A 17,200-nucleotide genomic window follows, 5' to 3' on the forward strand; every position below is an offset into this window, starting at 1 on the left:
AGCGGGGAGGGCCTAGGGACAAGACTGGCCGCATCAGAACCAAGAGTGCATATGCAGGTCATTGGCGGTGGCAGGAAGGGGCGTGCCATATTAGAGGAGGACCGGGGAAGGCAGGCCTCCAACACTCACCTGCATTCTTTGTGGTCAAATACATCATTCGCTTCTTTTTCTTTCCTGAAAGGCTGCCACATAGGGTCCCTGGTTGCAGAGAGATGGGCAAGTGAGGCCAGGCAAGACCAGTCAGATCCCAGATTGGGGGAGGGGGGCTTATACCTGAGGTGGGTGTCAGTTCCAAGTCCCGCTTAACAAAGGCTTTCCGCTTCTCCTCCAGCAGCTGGCTGGGGATGAGCCCAGCGCTGCCTCCTTCTACATGGCATGCCTGAAATGAATGTGAGCAAAGCTCGGCCTGAGTGAAAGGACATCTTCCAAATCCTCACCTCCACCCACCATGCCTGGAAAGATTGCATAGCACCTAGGGCTCACCTGCCACCAGTTGGCGTCATCCTGGTTTACAATTTGGAGCAAGTCCCCAGCAGTGAAGCGAAGGCCAGCTTCTTTGCAGGGGATGAGGCTATCACGGGCTGGGTCATAGTCAAAGTGGCATTTCACAAACACCTGGGCCCGGGATCAGGGAAGGGTTAAGGGAAGAAGCTGGGGAAGGCTGGAGGGGACATGCCCTCTCCTATCCCCCACCCCCACCCAGTAGAAGGAGTTTCACACAGTCCACCCACTGCCCCTCCCTCACAAAGATGACAGAGGCCCTGGCACTGCCCCTCTAAAGGCAGAATGCCCCCAGGCCTGCCTGGCGGGCCTCCCTGGTACCAGCCTCCCTTTGCAGCTAGAACAAAAGGACTCAGACAAAGGGATAGGGAATCTGCTCAGGCCTGGGGCCCTGGCCCCACCCACCAAAGAGGCGGGGATCACCGGGTAAGGGACGTGACCCTGGCACCTAATGCAGGATCCTTGTGTCCACTCACCCCCCCCCCTTGGAGGAGGAGGCTCTGGCAGATGGCTAGAGAACCAATAGAAGTGGGCAGAGCAGCCGAACCTCCACAGTCCACCAACCCGGAGGCAGCTGTACGGAGCGCCTGGCAATCAGACTCAGCGCACCCATGCATACACAGGCACGCAGGCAGCTGCATACAGTGCAAGCACTCATTTGTACAACCAGGTACCGCAGGCCTTGAATGCGCACACATCCCTTGCATGAGAGCCCAAGACCAGGGCAAAAACCGCAAACACGTGCATGGCACACGCCAGGCTGGTAAGTGGCTGGGTTCATGCCACACACACACACACACACACACACACACACACACACACACACACACACACCCAGGTCCCCCGCAGACCCCATCCCCTATCTTGCTTGGAGGGTTGGTTGAAGAGGAGGGGCTCCCACCCCGAGGCCTGTGACCCTGACAGCTGGGAGTTTCAGCTACCCCTTGGGCCTTGTGCTGGGTGGGGACTTCGGTTGGGGGACCCACCTGGCGGGGCAGATGGGGCTCCTGGTAGCTGGGCAGGATCTTAAGGATGACGCTGCCACTGGCACTGCGCAGCAGCTCCTGCAGCGCGCGGGGGTCACTGCCTACCGGCTGCCCATTCACCTCTTTGATGATGTCGCCCACGTGCAACAGGCCTTGCTGAGCGACCATGCCCCCGTGCAGAATGCGTGCGATCACCAACTCACCGCCCTCCACACGGAACGTCACGCCCTGGGGGACCAAGGGCAGACATCATGAGGCCCCCACTGCTCTACCGCATAATTTTCTAATAGAATCTCCAGCAACCTCGCGCCCATTCCTATCCCCACCCCTCCACCCCACGACCACAGACTTCTCCTCTTCCATCCTTCTGCCCAAATCTTCACTTAGAGGAACACCAATGGAGGGAACGTGGGCAGAACGATGAGGGTTCTGGCACACATATGTATGCAGCTCATACGCAGCGTCTGCGGCCTCCTGGATCTGCATGGGCGGATCCCTGGGCAAAGCTGATTCCATCTTCGTTTTTATCCCTCTCCTGACCGGGTTTGACCCCTGCTGGTTACCCTCAATCCCCCCTCCGGACCCCACCTCTGGCCCTGCCCGGCACCCTCACCAGATGTTCTCCAGCGGTCTTGCGGACGCCCACCATGCGCACAGCGTCTGGCGGCACCGGCTGGTTGCTGAACGTGGGGTCCAGGCCCGGGCTAGGGGGTGGGGTCTCATAGGTCTTCGATGCCACAGAGTCGTGTGTCTCCAGGAGGGACTGAAGAGGCGGTGGGAGGAGAGGGACTGTGGGCGTGCGCCCTGGGCCCTTCCCATCCCAGCTCCAACTTCTTGCCAGCCCCTCCCCCAGCGGCCTGCCCCAGTCGCACGCCAGGGAGAAGGAGGGAAGAACCTGAAAGTGGGGCTCCTGAAGGATGCGGGCCAGCTCTGCGGCTGTGCTGCTCTGCTCTGCCAGCTGCGCCAGGTCTCGCAGGATCTCCCGCACCAGCTCCAGGTTGTTGTCCCCAACAGCTTCCAGCTTGGTCTCCTCCAGCCGCTCGTGGGCCTGGGGGGGGGGGGGGGCGGGTCAGAATATGGAAGACCTGATGCTTCCCCCGGAGCCCCGAGTGCCCCACGTGCCCCACCACTAGTCCCCACCCCCAAATCCTGACGTTAGACCCTTACATAAAAGGTAGAACTCTATGTACACTCTTTGATACCTTGGGTTTTTTGTTTAATTGGTTTATTTTTAAACTTAACAATATGCCCATATGCACGCTATGCTGCAACGTTCACATCATCTATTATCATCATCATCATCATCATCATCATCATCATCACAAATTATTACATTTGCTTCATCTCTTGGCTGGAGTATCATAATTTATTCAGTCAGTCTCCACGGGTATTTAGGTTGTCTCTAATCTTTCACTACGACAACTAAAGCTGCAGTGAATAACACTGGCATGGAGCTATTCTGACTGTGGAGATCTTCCATGGAAATTCCTAGAAGTCTTGCTGGATGGAGCAGTAAATACACACACGGTTTTGTTAGATACTTGCAGATTCCCTTCCATGGGGCTTGGGCCACTTTGCCCTCCCACTAGCATTGGACGAGTGACTATCCTGAAGCCTTGCCACCAGAGTGTGTGATCAAACCTTGGCAGGTCTGCCAATCACATGGATGAGTAATTATCTCAGTGGGGCTTAATTTGCATTTTGCTTACTGAGAGAAGTTGAGCATCTCTTCATATGTTTGAGGGTCATCTGAGTAACTTTTTCTGTGAATTGTCGGTTCATGTCTTCTGCTAATTTTTCTATCAGGTCTTGGTTTGTTTTTTCCCCTCTTATTTAATTAATTAATTAATTTATTTATTTATTTATTATTTATTTATTATGTTTTTCCAGGACCCATCAGCTCCAAGTCAAGTAGTTGTTTCAATCTAGTTGTGGAGGGCAAAGCTCACAGTGGCTCATGCAGGGATCGAACCAGCAACCTTGTTGTTAAGAGCACCGTGCTCTAACCAACTGAGCTAACCGGCTGCCCCTTTTTCTCATTTTTAAAAGTTCTCTATGTTACGAAGATAAGCCTTTATATGTTGGGCTTCTCTTGCAAAATATCTTGCAAATATTTCCCCCCAGTTTTTCATTTGTTTTTGACTCTGCTTATGGGTTTGTTTGTTTTTTGTCAGTGCAAAAATACATTTAATGTAATTAAATGTATTAACATTTTATGCATCTGAATTTTGAGGCATAGTTTAAAAAAAGGTTTTTCCCACACACAGATCCATGTTTTTTCTAGGATGTGCATGGTTCATTTTTTCCATATTTAGATCTCTGATCTGCTTGGAATTTATTCTGATGTATGGTGTGAGGTATGGATCTACTTTGATATCTTTCCAAATGACTATCCAGTTATCCCAATACCATTTATTAAAAATTCATAAGAAAATTATTTTGATGGTCTATGTGTGATAATGATAATGTGATTACTTTTTTTTAAATCTTTGTTTTTTAGTTATACATACTGAAATATAGTTAAAATTATGTCTGAGGTTTGCTTCAAAATAGCTCAGGAGAGAGGGAAGTAGGAGGAGGTATAGATAAAACAAGATTGTTCATGAGTTGTTAAACGTTGAAAGGGGACAATGAATGATGGCAGTTCAGGAGACATTTTTCTAAATTTTCATAATAGAAAGTTTTTCAAGCCTATGAGATGAGATTTTAGTAACACCTCCTAGGGATATTCTGAGGAGTTGGTTAGATAGGAGACAGTGCCTGGCACACAGCAGGTGGTCCATAAAGACTAGCTGCTCTCTGCCTTCTCTTCCCTAAACAGACAGGGGAATAGCATCCCACATAGGGAGGCATGTTGGCCTCACTGTCACCCAAACTGTCCTCTACCCAGGTAGGCAGCATTTCAGACTGACTCCCACAGTCTGGCTGGGCAGAGCACTCCTGCTGGGGAAACAGACAGTTAAAGGGGAAAATGAGTAACACTCAGAGGCCCCTTATGCCTTGATACCCCTCGGAAGCTAGAGGGTAGGGGTATGCCCCAGAAGCTTCCACTGAGCCCTGTGTGATCCTCAGTCATTTAGCTCAGCACAGCCCACGGAGCTTCCCGATTGTTACCACTGTGTCTGAGTTGATACTGGGAGTCTGCTGGGGGACCCCAGGAACTGTGTTTCAAGACCAACAAAGGCACTCAGGCTTGCAACCAATATCACCATGGTGACCCTGACAAGACACTTTCAGGTTAAAGGAGCTAGTCTGGCCCCGGTGACGCGATGTGAGCATAGAGGTCACCCATTTTAGCTTTAGCATCTTTTGCTCCACTGATGGGGAGGACAACTTTCCGTAGGAGCCCTCGCCTGGCCATGTAGGAAGCAAGGATATCTCCTAAGCCACTTACCTCCCATCTCTCATTTAAGGACCCTCCCCCAGGCTGACCCATTCCTCCTCCTGTGGCTGACCCTGGACATCTTGCCCACAGATATAAAAGCATAGCCCTCCAAGGTCAACCTTCCCAGCCCAGAGGACACTTTAAACATTTAACCATCCTTGGGTGGCTGGTTGGCTCAGTTGTTTGGAGCACTGCTCTTGGCGGCAGCGTTGCCGGTTCGATTCCCATATGGGATGGTGGGCTGTGCCCCCTACAACTAGATTGAAAACGGCTACTGGACCTGGAGCTGAGCTGCGCCCTCCACAACTAGATTGAAGGACAACAACTTGACTTGGAGCTGATGGGTCCTAGAAAAAACAGTTACCCAATAAAAAAATTTTAAAAACACACGCATTTAACCATTCTCATACAACAGAAACCTTACAGCAGGCTGATCTGAACAGGTGAGTGACCAGTGCTGAGAACATCCAACCTGTATCACAATTTGCAACACACTTTTCTGGGACTTTGGAAACTCAAAATTGGATGAATCATATCCTTTGTTCATGATATGTTTTCATTATTGGTTTGTGCATGGCTTCCTTTGAGGTAGTTTGTATTAAATGAGACAATTTTGTAATAATATAACGAGGATCTAAGAACCCAGTATTCAAATCATAAATGAGGATCTTGACAATATCCTACATCTAACCACCAGTTCCACCCACCCATCCACTCCCAGAATCCATCGTGAATCCATCTTGAGTTCGTGTTCACCATTCTCTAGCTTCCCATTTTACATAGTTTTCGTGTGTCTATATGTATGCTACGTATTCCTAGAATGGATATCGTTGTTGTTATTTTTACCTGTAAAATAAGGGAATTATGCGACACATAATCCTGGGGGGGGGCTGATTTTTTTTTCCACTTAATATTATTAAATTAATACAATTTTACTTAGTATTAATTTTTCCACTTAATATAATTTTCTCAATTAATAGTAAATTATTTCACCTACTATTTTTTACCTATTATTATTTTGCGAAGATTGACTCTCTTTTTTCATATTAAGAGACAACATATTTCACTTTATTTCACTTAATATTATTTTTCACTTAACATTATTCTGCTATGATTCATTCTTTTTCCCCACATCATATGAGTTCATTCATTTTAACCACCGTATTCCATTGTGTGAATATCCCTCATTTCATTCATCTCCTCGCTCTCGGGGAGGCATCTGGGTCATTTCAGCTTTTCCATCATGAACATTCCAGTCAGTATCTCCTGGTGCACATGAGACAGTTTCTCCCAGGCACAGAATTGCTGGGCTGTGGGGTATACACGTGTCCCATGGTGAAGCTGCACATTTGCAAAATATCATCCCATTTAAAAGTCACAACGACCCTGTGAGATCAATAATATTAAAGCCATTGTCCCAACAAAGTGTCTGAGGCTTGAATGGGTATGATAAATTCTTTAACAGCATGCAGCTCGTCAGTGCACATCAGGCACTGGTTCCTGACCCTTTGAGCTCCCTCACAGTGGAGGGATCTATCTGGGCGCCTATTTTTAGAAAGCATGTTCTTGGTATAGCACTCACTGCTGTAGTAGAGGCACCAGGCTCCACGACCAGCAGAGTGGTTTTGAATTTCTATGGTAACCATTTGTTTAATTCTGCTCTGAACATCATCTTCAACACAGCAGGGTCTCAAGCTCTTTATAGACCAGAAGATTGGGCCAGGTTCACAGCTAGGTAATGGTAGAGCCTGTACTCAAACCCAGATCTGCCAGCTCCTGATCCACAGATGTAAGCCAACTGCAAATGCAGAAACGCTACACAGCTGTTTCTTTGAAAGGTTTTCCCTCCACCCTCCCACTCCAACCTCTCGGATCTTGGCAGAAGACAGGGAATTCTCATTTGAAACCCAGACTCATAATGAAACAGTTCAAAAACTGAAAGAAGTCCCAGAGAGCAGTGTGCCAGAAAGTGACGGCACTCTTCAAGCTGGATTTGATCATGTGATTTGCCTTGGCCAATGGGACATTAGCAGATGCGATACAAGCAGAGGTTTGGGAAGTGCTTGGGATTTGGGGCTCGTCCTTGCTTGCTGCCGAGACCACCACGTGAAGAAACCACCCTCCTACAGGATGAGGACCTCGCCATCCTAGATGCTGCAGCCTTCCCAGCTGAGACGACAGACATGTGAGTAATGCCATCCTAGAGCACCCAGCTCCAACTCAGCAAACCCAGACCGGAACAACCACCCAACCAATCCACAAAATCATGAGAAATATATCATGGTTGTTTTCGGCCACTATGCATTGGCATGGTTTGTTACACAGCAAAGGCTAACTGACTCTGGGCTCCCCACCACTGTAGCCTCTGCGAGTCATGTGTCCTGGTCAGAGTCTCTTAGTGACCTCCCCAGGCTCTCATTCTTCTAGGGCCCTGTCTTGTTCTTCTGTCTCTCACTCCAGCTTCACTACGGGAGTGAAGTCCTCCCTATGAGCTCGTCCAATGGCTCATCTTTCCTCACGAACAGTATCCCAGGTCTTTACCATTCCACAGATGATAACGTGACCAGGCTGTGTACCTGGGACATAACGTCCTCTGTGGCAGCTCTCTCCCTCTAGTGGGGTATGATCCCCCCCGTCCCCCCGCATACCCCATGCCAGGACCCACCACAACTGTCTTGTGACAGTCCTCACACACCCACATCCCCCGTGGAACCCTCCCCCCTTCCAACCTGGCTACATCACCCTTTTCCTCCTTGCACTTGAACTCTTTGCCAACTTCCTGGTCACCTACACCACCATTCACTGAAGACCCTGGGACTGTCTCAGTCTCCTCTCCACCTCAATGCCTGCCGTAACCCTAAATTCTAATGCCCATGTAGACCGCCCATCCCTCACCCAAGCCTTCTATTTCTGGACCTCTTTCACATCGATTACCTGTCCACTGCAGCCACACCCTAGATTGTCATGTCATTCCCCAGAACCGTGCTCCTTGAAAATCTCTCACCTCCCACCTCCGTCTCTCTGACCTGACCTTCTTCTCTTCCACTCTTTCCCCAGACACTGTGACCTCAGAGAGCCTTCAGCTCCATTTTCTCCCTGCCTTTCTGTCTCCTCCTGGTCCCCTTCCAGCCTGGGTACCAGAGGGGATGCTCTGAGCTGCTCTCACCTGACCCCTTCACACTGCCCTCTGCATCTCAGTCTCCCACAGTCTCCATCCAGCACAGCCCTGAACCAAAGCCACCCCTACCCTGGGAAATCCAGCACATGCAACACACAGTCTAGGCCCTCGATCCTGCTCTCTGGCTTTGGTGAGTTCCCTCTCTCCTCCCCTTCAGTGATTGCTTGAACCTATACTTGCAAATCTCCCCCACCTTCTTCTCAACCTCTGATCCACAATTCCCAGCAGATGACTGCCCCTAATCTGAACAATTAGCATGATTCTATGCAACTCCCAGCCTTGCCTCCAACACAGCTATTGGCACAAGTGCTCAGGCACAGTGCCCAGTACCCTCCACCACCTGTTAGCATCTCTGAAGCTCATACTCTGTCTCACACCTGGAGCTCCAGCCTCACAGCGACACGTACAGTCCCCTGTTTACTTCTGCTTCTCACCTCTGCTTCTGCTCAAGCTCTTCCCATGGCCTAGAATGCCCCCCCCCCCATTCTTCATGATTCAGCTCAAGTAGCCTTTCCGTTAGGAAGTCTTCCCCGCCCACCCTGGGCTGGGTTAGGCTTCTGTCCTTTATGCTCCCAAAATACCTACTGCTTCTGCCTCTATTACTGCCATTACCCAATTGTTTTATAACTTTCTCTTTTGGTGAGTCTTTTCCCCACCTGATGCATGGCAGGTGACCAAGAAAAGATATCTGCACAAAATGCCCCAAAACAGAGGCACAGACAAGATGAAAGAACTCTGGAGATGTCAGTGCACAAACGTGCTTACCCCCCCTTCCATTTTACCCTCCACAAACTAGCCATCACCAAACACCCATCCACATGGGCATGTCCCCCCACTCACCAGCCAGGCATGGGGCAGCCCCCCACCTACAGCAGCTCAGATTCATCATCTGGGTACGGATGTTCATGCGTTACCCCCCTCTAGGGGTCTCCTGCACCACATGCCTCATGCTTCATTCCCAGGACCCCATGTAGCTAACACCCCATCATCCAGTGTGCCTTCTGGACACAGTGCCCACCTCCCTGGAGCACTATACCTTGGCCAAGGATCTTACTATTGGACTTTCCATAATGCCTCGAAGGAAGATCAGGTCCAGTTCTGCGGCCCCCGTGGCATTGGGGAGGGATCCCAGGTTGTCCAGGACTTGCTGCATGGCTGGTAGGGAGGGGTGAGCAGTGAGACACACAGATGCCAGCTGAGTACAGGAGACCAAACCACACCACAGCAACCTCACCCCTCCCACCCCATGACCCACAGAATATAGCCCCTCCCCCGCACCACTTCCCTCCCAGCCAGGCATGGGAATGCCAGGGGCAAGGGCCCTGGGAGGGACTGAGGAGTTTCCTCGGCCTGTTCTCTAGGCTCTAAGTAATGCCAGCCTGGACCAGTGGGAGGCTCTAGGCAGCAGAAAAGTGGACTCTGAGGTGGGGGAAGAGGAGAAAGGGAAGCAGGCATCAGGTTCCAGGTTCTGCCCTGAATCAGGAACCATTCAGAGAACCCTGAATCTGCGCTCAACCTCTGGATAGGCTGAAGCCCCAAAACTCAGCCACCTGCACCTGGTGGATTAGGAATGAGAGACAGTGCTTGGAGCATGTCCCTTTTGCAGGACTGGAGTCAAGCAGGCAGCCACACAGGAAGCCAGGGCCTACGCAGCACCCAGTACAAGCGGTGCCACTAATCCAGTGGGATTTTGCACAAGTCACTTTCCCTCACTTCAGTCTTTCCCTCCTGTAAAGTCGGTGGGTTGAACTGGACAGTGTCTACAGGCCCTTCAGCTCTGACAATGATCTATAATCATTGAGAAATTAACACAGATCATAGAAAGCTAAAGCTGAGGCCCACAGCATTGGCAGGAGCTGGGAAAACGGGCACCATGTGTCTGGGATGGCTGTGAGCACCCAAGGGCAGAAGTCAGACCAAGTCATCTCAGGGAGCAGCAAACCCTCAGCCTGGGACAGACTTAACCAAGGACATGAGAACACCTGACATTGGGTCCCAGCATGGCTGCTGAGATCTAAGGTGGGGGTTGTGGTCACCCACCAAAAGAGGAGGGAGCTCCCGGCTGTGGCAGGTTCTGGGGAAAGGAAAGGAGAAGCAGAGTGTGCCCAGATGGGGGCAGAGATGGGCAGGGAGTATCATTACTCTGCCACCCTGCCACCCACGCCTACATCTGCATAACAGCTCCCAAGCCATGGAGGAGGAGGGGTAGACACATCTCTGGCACCTCTCACAGCTCTTGTCAGTGCCCCCTCCTCCAGGAAGGAATGGCGATGGAAAGGAGGGGGCACTGAAACTGGAGCTGGCAGACATGGTTCAGGGATTCCTGGACTCCTACCCTCTTCCCTCGCCCTTCACGCCATCTTCTCCAGAAACAACATCCCAGCCTGCCCCTCAGACCTCTTGCCCAGGCCTGGGCTTGGCAATAGTCAGAGACCTGCAAGGCCCTTAATGGGCTCAGAAAGAGGCCAGGACAGAGACCCTTCTCACTCTGCAGGGTGTCCTGGAGTCCCCTCTCTCTAGTTATTCTCATATACAGACTCCCCAGCCTGCTAGCAATGAGAGAGGACTGAGTCGGCACCCTTGACCTACGCCAGCTCTCCTGGGGGGCCGGGCCGCCAGATCCTTATGCTCCCAGAAGCCCTTCTCTAGGGTACCCTCTCCAGATACCCCAACCTTGTAGGACAAGCTTTCCTTCCAGCCTCCCCGCCCTGCCTTTCCCTACCTTCCCTTCGGAGGTCAGCTTCCTCATTGGAGCCCAAGGATATACCCTCCAGGGAGGCCCCGCTGCCTGGGCTGCCTGCCATGGCTGCCCATCAACCCCGGCCTGGGGCTCCCGGAGGAATAGCCTCCACTGTGCAGTGGGGCTGCCTTCCCAGCCAAAGACGGCCCGCGCTGGAGGAGGCGGGACTCCGGGAGGGCCCTCAGAAGGATCAGCCAATAGCAAGGCTCAGCCGCCTTGACCGCATTACTGATTGGCCAAAGCATACGGGTGGGGGCGTGGGCAGTGGGAAAGAGAGTCCAGGTTCCACAGCTGGCCTGATCCCCCTTGGTTTAGTACTCGCCAGTGGGAGTGGGGAGGAGGCGGCGGAGAAGAGAGGGGTGGTTAAGTGTGCTGCCCCTTCAGATCTGGGGCAGTGCTCACCGTCCAGCTGCAGGAAACCCAAAGGGGACTTGATCCCACCTTATTCCCACCCCCTCTTCTGAAAGCCCCTCCTCTAATACACCCCCGCCACCTCCTCTAGTACCTTGCAACCTCTACTCTGTCCCCTCTTCAGCCCCAATTTCCTTTACAATGACCCCCCTCAGGATTAAAGGAAGCCCCGGATAATGACTCTCAGTCCTCTGCCTGGAGCTGTGGCACCGCTGTGGCCTGGGGAGGAACTCGGAGAAAAAGTGGGGGGGGGCAGCACCACTGTGGACAAGGAAGGGTACCTCAAGCCCTCTGACCCCCACATCTCAGCAGTGGCTCCTCCCCTCCTCATCTCCCTTTAGCTCCTTCCCTTGAGTAAGAAGTGACCAGTAGGCAAGTTAGGCATTTTAGAGTTGGGAAGGGAAAAGGTGAGGGCGCATTCTCTCACAAGGGACGAGGGTGAGCAGAAGGGAGAGACTTGGCAGTTACCCTACCCAGTGCTCCTATTCTTCTGAAACCCTCTACCCATGAGGCCACCACCAGGTACTGCCACCAGACAACCATTCCCTGAGGAGTGGCACCAGGTTGCTTTGCACCGCTGACTACCATGGCAACAAGAGGGATTACACACCAGGACATTAACCCTGGGATGCTAGAGAGATGTAAATGAACAGCTTCACCTGAAAGTACCCCACATCCCCACCTTGATTCAAAGAAAGGAGGGAGTCAGGTAAAGGGGGAAGAGAGGGCAAAGCTGCAGATCTGGAGACGCCACAGGCAAATTCTCTCAACTATCAGCCCATGCCATCACCCACATACCTCCCAACTCTTTCCCCAACCCTCTCTGCAAGAGGAATACACCCACACCATTGTCCCCTCTCCACAATGACAATGACCATGTTGACCTATGGGAAAGGGTGGGAAAAAGACTTGCTAGCTTCATTCGCTGCAGAGCACAAGGCTGGGATCTCCCAGAGAGAGAAGGAAGAGGGTAGGGGGAAGGTGAAGCTGACCTCAGAGGCAGGGGTGCAGCTGTCTCTCAGGCCTGTAGGAAGTGTAACAGCCACATAATGAGAAAGGACAGAACCCACCATTAGATATTTGAGGCTAGGAGCCAATCCAGCCTAGGGTGGGCACAGAGGACTGCCTGCAGGAAGGGCTAAGAGACTCATAGTCTTTGAGTTGTATATCACTTCTTTACAGAAGAAGAAACACAGGCTCCAAGAGGTTAGGCAGCTTGCTCTTGTCCTTCCCTTGGATATGGGAAGGCAGAAGCAGCCCATGGTAAAATATCCAGGGAAGCAGGGGCCTCAGGAGTCCTTGGAGGAAGCAGGCCCCATTGCCACGGGCTCCACTCCCTGCCCTGTCCCCCAGCCACCCCATCATGCCCCCATCAAGTGGCCTGCATCAAGGAAGCCAAATTGCTGGACTTTCTCCCTGTATACCCCTGCCAGGCACTATTAATGGGTTTACTAGCAGCCCCAGATTGAAAGGGCTTTAATCACAGGCTCAGGGATGGGCTTTATTAACCCCTAAGCAGCTTATAGTGTGTGTGGGGGGGGAGGCAGGCAGGCTGGAGCAGGGAGGCCCCAGAGGGCCTACCAGGCTGGACAGGAGGTGGAGGCACTGAGCCCTCTAAGGCTGCAGAAGCTGGGGGACATTGGGACAGTCCCTCCACTGAATGAAAAAGAGGCTTTTCCTGGGGGACAAGTATGTCACAGTTTAGGCTCTGGCCCACTCACTGCAGTCTTCACTTTCCTGGTTCACTTTCTCTTAGGGGAAGGACAGTCACTCTAATCAAATTGGGAGGCCTAGAACATCTTATAGAGGCAGCAGCAAGGGTAGGGCTGCCTGGGGAGAAGGCATCCAGGCAGGGGGAATGGCAGACAAATCAGAGCAAATCCAGAGAAGTTTACACTTGTTAGGACCCTTAGCCTCTAGCACAGGGAGCCTCACCTGGTGAGCCCCTGAATGCACTGAAGGGGTCCATGAACTCTGGAGTAGAATACAGATTTTTTGCAGAGAAGCATTTGTCTATGATGAGAGTCCACTGCCATCATTAGATTCTCAAAAGAATCCAGGACCAACAAAAGTTAAGAACCGTGATCTTGTCCCATCACCTCATCTTATAGATGGGGAAACCTAGGTCCTGAAGTGGAAGTGATTGACTCAAGGTCACAGGTTAATGAGGTAACAACTTAGGAGCACAGCATAATAATCATGAATATTCCTAACCGTAATGTTCTTTCCTGGCATAGCCTTAGAGTCTCCCATAAACCTCTTTATACAAGAGACACAGGCTCTGAGACGTTAAGTAGCTTGCTCCTGAGGCTTCCTAGCTTGTCTGGGTGACCCATTCCCTTGCCCTAAAATCTACAGAACCAAGTAGAGGCTTCCTGACCTGGCATTCCTCATGCACAGCTTCCTGTGCCCTAGCACACACACACCCCATCTCTAGCACATGCTGATCTACTCCACCCATCTGGTGAGTAGCACCAAGGACTTCTCAGCCCCAGGCTGAGCTGCTGCAGTCCCTCTACCCTACAGCCAGCCTCCAAGGCCCGGTTCCTAGGGGCCACGTCCTAACCAGTCTGGCTCCATGCCGTTGCCTGCAACAATAGTGTACACCATGTCCCTGGTCTCCGTGGAGGTGATTTGTGCTGCCCTGGCCGGTATGACAGGGCCATAAAAGCGGCCTGAATGAATGGCTGAGTGGCTGGGTGGAGCAGCAGGGGGGGAGCAGTTTGTTCTTCCAGGGTCCTGTAGGAATGCCTGACTGCTGCTCTCTATCCTACCCAGCATCCTCTGAACCACTGATATAAACTGACATCCTCACCCCCTCCTTACCAGTCTCAGAGTTGGTGGCGGCAACCGGCATGGTGAGGTTGGCAAGGACTCTGAAATGTCTCTCCTAGAGGAGGATAGAAAGGAGGATGAGAAAGCGCAAGGGCAAAGCAATAGGAAAGGAATTAGGGAGGGCCTCCCCCTTAGGATCAGCCAGCAGGGTAGGAAAGAGGACATTGCCCAGAAACTAGATTATCCCACAGTCCTGAGAGGCAGGAAGAGCAGATATTTCATGCCCATTTCTCCAATGAGGAAGAGACAGAGGATCAGTGAGATTAACTGATTTGCCCAAGGTCACAAAGCTAAGAAAGAGAGCTACAATGAAAACCAGGTTTTATGACTCTTAACAAAAATTTAAGTGTTTCTGCTTGCCATCTGTCCTTTTTTTTTAAAAGAGGGGATCATTAAGAATACAGAATTTGAGTCAAAAGGAAAGATGGGTACTCCCAGGCTATAAGCTCCATGAGGTCAAGAACCACATCTGTTTTATTTTGCCTCTGGATGCTAGGCCTAGCACAGTGTAGGTGCTCCACAAACATTTGTCCATCTGACAGAAATGATGTCATACCTCCTCAAGGACTCTCTGGCTTCCTCTGTCCCTTTCCCCCCTTTTTAACCCAGAGCTGGGACAAGGACAGCAGGAGGCTCTGAGCAGAAACTGGTATAGAGTTTTCAGCCCCAGTTCCCATCCCAGGGCCACCCCAAGCTGGGATTGGCTGCCCCATTCTTCAATGGAGGGACCAGGGGGGCAACCCACCACCCTTCCTCCCTTTGCCTTCCTGGGCATGGTGCTGCTGGAGAAAACCCTAATTCCTAGTTGCCATGACAGCAAGAGGCAGTGGCTCACAGCAGGGGTGGGGGAGTGGAGGGAAGCAACTGGCAGTGCCCAGTTTAGGATTGAATGCCTGCTGGGTCCAGGGAGTAGGGGAGCAGATACTTCACTTCCCGCCCCACCCCCAAAGAAAGGATTCTTCCCAGAGGGACCATTACCTGATTTTAAGAAAAACCTCTCTACTCCCATCATCCTCCCAGGCCTGAGGTGGTCACCTGAGCTCAGGTAACAGAAATTACAAAGGTGGGGGGAAGACTCCCCTTTCTCCTGGATCTGCCCCCAGGACGCATTAGAAAGCAGCTTTCAGGGAGACGAAGGTCACCCCCTGTCAGGCTAGCACCAGGCTGAGAGAAATGCCTAGGATCCAATGTACCAGCCAGTGCCCCCATTGCCAACCCTACCGTCTTTATTCCTAGAGAGCAGCGAGGAGTAATCCCTTCCTTTCCCATCCCAGGTCCTCAGGACCTAGAACCTGGAACCTTCCCCTAGCTGTTGCTGCTCTCCCGGACAGAGATACTGACAGAGGGGACTCCAGACATCCGCCTTCCCCAGAGGGTAGAGGGGGGAAGCGGCAGGGGGATTCTATCCCCAGAAGTCTTTCTTGCCCAGCCTGCCTGGGTTTTCTCCCGCGGCGGCAGCTAGCTCTGCCCCACCCCCCACCCGAGCCTACGAGAGGGCGGGGCCGGCTGTGCCCACAGGAGAACAGCAGTGCCAGGCAAGCCAGCCTGGCTCCGGTCCAAGGTCCGGGGCCCAGGCATTAGGAAACTGGCACCTCGGCTTCCAAAAGCCTGGGCCCGGGCGCTCTCTCACCCGGTGCTCTCTCACCCCTACCTCCCGGCTATCCACGTGACCCAGGGGCGGTAAGGTGTTGCCCGCCAGCAGTGAAAAGGGTAGGTTTCCTCCAACCTCCCCATCGACTCTTTCAACAATACACATACAAAGAGATATGAGGGAGAAAGGTATGACAAAGGCGCTTTTAAGACTCACAGGTCGTGGGGAGGGGTTGAAAGACTGAGGGATGAGAGTCTAGAGACCGCGCGCACTGCAAGCTGAGACAATCAGATCGCCCCCGCCCCAAGAGCCCAGTCCTAACAGGCTGGGCGCTAGGACCTTGGGGGAGGGGGGCGTGTTGCGAGCCATCAAAGAAGGCTCTGCTGGAGCGCCCGCGGGAGACCGAGGGATGAGGTCACTGAATGGCTGCCCCTAGCCCGGGTCCTCACTCTCCCCGCTTAGTTGACCTAACTTTCTGACCCTGGCTCCTCACTCCTGGAGATCCGATCCCCTCCCAGATCTCCAGGCCCTAACGCTGGCCCCCGACGCCGACCCGCAACCCCCACCCTAGCCTGGGAGGAAGAATAAGGAGCGCGCCCCTTCCCAGGACCCTCTCCCAGGGAAGATTGAGGTATTAGCCTCCCAAGGAGCCCGGGGAGCCTCGGGGTCCCAAGCAACGTCTGTCTCGCGTCCTCACCCCCCGGAAGCGCTAACAGCGCAGTTCTTACGTAATGATGGGCTCCGAAGTCCCCCGAAACCGCACGGCCCCCAGAGAGGCCGCGCTGATACCCAGTCCCGGCACAGCTCACCAGCTCTGTTCCGATGTCACTTTGCAGCCCTAACCGCAAGGGCCGGGGCCAGCGTCAACGGGCAGCGGGGTTTGGTCTCTTTCTAGGAGCACCCAAGAAAGGGAAAGGGTGGGAGGTGCAGAGGGAGGGGGCGGGCCTGGGGGAAGGGGCCGGGGAGATTGGACCTAGAGAATAGGGCCCCAGTTCTGTGCCTGGATGTAGAAGGCAGAGGGACCCTGGGATGGGTGCAAGCTGGGGAGCTGGGGGCGCCTACCTGAGTCCTAGGGAGCCACTAGCTTGGGGCGGCTCCAGCGCAGCCTGGCGCTCAGCGTTTATTGCTTGTCAATTGCTAACCCAGCTCTTAAAGCGGCGAGGCCTCCTCTGAGCGAGGGGGCGGAGACCAAGAGCAGAGAGGAGGAGAGGAGGATGTGGATTCCCGGGACAACCCCGCAGAAAGTAGTCCTTCGGAGCAGCTCGAGGGTGAACCGGGAGGTGGCGCTTTGCGAGATACCGCACAGCCCACTATTCCCTGATCGCTGCCCTCTCGGGGCAGCATGGGTGGGACCTGTACCCACTAGTGTCCCTCGGAGCCCGGCGATCCCTTAAAAGGGCGATGGCCAAAGATTACTCCGCCCTCCTCTCTCAGTTTAGACCTGCTTTGGAGTTCCAGGCGTGCTTCACTTTTCCTCGTTACCCTGCTTCTCAATTGGGAAAGAGGAGTTTAGGGAGACCCCCAAAGGAGCAGGAGACCCACACCCCCAAAGGAGCAGGAGACCCACCCTCAT

At 52.8% G+C, this 17,200-nt stretch overlaps 1 protein-coding gene across 5 annotated transcripts in view; it reads right to left on the reverse strand.

The window, feature by feature from the left end:
* The window catches only part of MPP2 (MAGUK p55 scaffold protein 2), a 25,694-nt gene extending 9,168 nt beyond the window's left edge, over positions 1-16,526 (reverse strand). The window contains exons 1-9 of one of the 5 annotated variants that reach the window (XM_081029291.1): positions 16,356-16,484; positions 14,028-14,091; positions 9,105-9,205; positions 2,383-2,535; positions 2,101-2,250; positions 1,488-1,715; positions 484-615; positions 274-379; positions 130-198 (exon numbers count right to left, since the gene is read on the reverse strand). In XM_081029291.1, coding sequence (XP_080885417.1) covers positions 130-198; positions 274-379; positions 484-615; positions 1,488-1,715; positions 2,101-2,250; positions 2,383-2,535; positions 9,105-9,205; positions 14,028-14,058 — 970 coding nt within the window. In that variant the 5' untranslated portion in view covers positions 14,059-14,091; positions 16,356-16,484. Of the gene's footprint in view, positions 1-129; positions 199-273; positions 407-483; positions 616-1,487; positions 1,716-2,100; positions 2,251-2,382; positions 2,536-9,086; positions 9,206-14,027; positions 14,107-16,355 lie in introns of those variants that run through there. The other 4 variants (XM_081029289.1, XM_081029288.1, XM_081029290.1 and 1 more) reach the window with 4 other exon arrangements.
* Between the last annotated feature and the right edge of the window lie 674 nt (positions 16,527-17,200).

Source organism: Rhinolophus hipposideros, assembly GCF_964194185.1.
Source record: "Rhinolophus hipposideros genome assembly, chromosome: 20".
Lineage (NCBI taxonomy): Eukaryota > Metazoa > Chordata > Mammalia > Chiroptera > Rhinolophidae > Rhinolophus > Rhinolophus hipposideros.